The sequence below is a fragment of the Epinephelus lanceolatus genome, chromosome 15 (genome assembly GCF_041903045.1).
Source record: "Epinephelus lanceolatus isolate andai-2023 chromosome 15, ASM4190304v1, whole genome shotgun sequence".
Lineage (NCBI taxonomy): Eukaryota > Metazoa > Chordata > Actinopteri > Perciformes > Serranidae > Epinephelus > Epinephelus lanceolatus.
In genome coordinates this window covers 42,124,629-42,126,889 of record NC_135748.1, presented here as the reverse complement: position 1 = coordinate 42,126,889, position 2,261 = coordinate 42,124,629, and the positions used below count along the sequence as shown (strand labels likewise).

The 2,261-nt window shown below is 51.3% G+C and overlaps 1 protein-coding gene across 1 annotated transcript; it reads left to right on the top strand.

Moving 5' to 3' along the window:
• Nucleotides 1–242: 242 nt before the first annotated feature.
• LOC117267450 (G-protein coupled receptor 151) lies at nucleotides 243–1,910 on the top strand. The gene has a single exon (XM_033643372.2). The coding sequence runs from the start codon at nucleotides 523–525 to the stop codon at nucleotides 1,654–1,656; it is 1,134 nt and encodes a 377-aa protein (XP_033499263.2). The 5' UTR covers nucleotides 243–522; the 3' UTR covers nucleotides 1,657–1,910.
• The last annotated feature ends 351 nt before the right edge of the window (nucleotides 1,911–2,261 follow it).

Sequence of the window (2,261 nt, the reverse complement as noted above, 5' to 3'; positions counted from 1 at the left end):
GAAAATATTATTGGATGTGTGATCACATTAAGACGAGATTAAGGCAGTGTAAAATATACTGAAGGAACGTGTTTCCTTGTTGACTACTTGTGTGCAGTTGTTGCAGCATGTTGTGATGATTTAATTCAACATTTCACTGCTCAGTGACTTCAGTAAAAGTCACAGTTCTCCTTTAACATGTTGCATATGAATATAAAGAGATAACTCAGAGTGTTACTGTGACAGGATGTGTGACACTCCACAGCAGCTCTGATCCCTCTGAGGGATCCTGCCTGCAGCCCGGAGCACAGTGACGTGAGCGGTTGACGACGCTAAATGGCAGCACTTGAAATAGCCTACCTGCCAGTCTGCTCACCCACTGCTGATGCGATCACGACCCCGTCAGCAGCGCTTCAGCACCGCGCGCCCTGGACAGCAGCTCCTCGGGACCTCAAACCTGCGGAGAAAAGTGACACAGAAATATTTTAATATCTTTTTTTTTTTACTTTAAGGAGCTGTAACTTCACACCCTCAGAGGACGACATGGATATTGATCGACCAGCTAATGTGTCCTTCTTTGATTTCGTTGGAGGAGTTCAGCTCCTGCAGGGGGAGGACACCCGGACAGCCATGCCTGTCATCCTCATCGGGATCTGTGTGTCCGGGGCGGTGGGGAATTTGCTGGTTTTGCTGATTTTCATCCGTGACTTTAGAAACGGAAGGGGCTCAGAGGTGAAGGCGCTGCTCGCCTCTCTGGCCTCCACGGACTTGGTGATCCTGCTGCTGTGCGCCCCCGTGCGCGCCGTCACCTACTACAAGCAGACCTGGACCCTGGGGAGTTTTGTCTGCAGCACCACGGACTGGTTCCAGCACTCCTGTGTGGTCGCAAAAACTTTAATCCTGGCGGTGACCACCAGAGCCAAACACACGCTGGTCCCCAGCGCCGCCACGGGGCCCCTCCACAGCCCGACGTGGATCCACGGAGCCCTGGCGTTCATTTGGATTGTGTCCATGATGTTTCCGATTCCACAGATGCTTTTCGCCACTTTGGTGCCGCATGGCCGCGACACCATCTGCGTCTCTGAGATGCCGGTGTGCGCGTCTGACTTCATGCGTTTGTTCTACAAGATTTATCCCACCGCCATCTTCGTGGTTCCGGTCATCTTCACACTCGCCTACTACACCAAAGCGCTGCACACCGCGGTGAACCACGCGCCCAGCCCGCAGCACCAGAGCAAAGTCACCCTGGTGTTACTGTGTCTGAGCGGAGCTCTGGGGCTCATGCTGCTGCCGGAGTGGGGCACGTTCACCTGGATCAGGCTCGGGTACAACAAACCTCCCGTGGGGCTGATCATCTTTGCCCAAGTCCTCCTTTACGCATGCAGCTCGCTGTCTCCCGTCATCTTAATGACCATGTACGATGACGTGCGTCAGGGACTGATCACCATCTGGTTCATCGCGACCTGCAGAGGCTCCAAACACCCCCCCAGCAACAAATGCCCCAAAACGGAGGGTAACGGAGCAGAGGTCGGGGCCAACGCCGTGGCCAACGCGGTGTCACAGGAGAAGGAGAAGACGTTCCCAGATGTGGAGCACTTTTGGACGGGGCGCAGGAACACGCACGTGGAGGAGGAGCAGGACCCGGTGCCGTGGGAGCGCGAGGAGAAGATGTTGTAGTGAATAAGAGTTGAACTTGTTGTCAGCAGCAGGTGTTAGTGTGTGGCCCCACAGTGCAGACCCTCGGCTGTTTGATTAGATGTAAATCATGTTTTGATGTGACACATGTTTCTGTCATGTAGACACCTCCATTAGAGGAGCGCTGTACCAACATGAAGCCAGTGTAAATATCCAGCGGGACTCTCAGGCATCAGGAGGTTGTTGTGATTGTGTACGTGTGAAACAAACCGTGGATATTAAAACATTCTCAAATATGGAGTGCTCTGGTTTTTTCCCTGAGGCTATAAAATCACTCAGCCCTCCACCTTAATCACGGATCAGATACAAACAGAACATCAAATCTCTCCATTTAATTCAGACGGTTATGAGATGACATGCAGAGATCATTTCTCCATATTAAAATCACAAACTAATCCAGCTGCATGTTTTAGGTCAATCACTTTGTCAGTGTCAGCAGAGTGTTGGTGTAAAAACATGGTCATGTCTTTATTTTCCCTCAGTATGAAACAGACCCTGACAGTCTGATGAAATGACACTTCCACTGTCTATATGTTCAAGAGACAACAGGAAGTTTGAGCTGAATTCAGGGAGCATAAGGGACTGTT

Bases quoted from the DNA above. Each gene is read 5' to 3' on its own strand.
- LOC117267450 (XM_033643372.2), top strand. From the start codon at position 523: ATGGATATTGATCGACCAGCTAATGTGTCCTTCTTTGATTTCGTTGGA.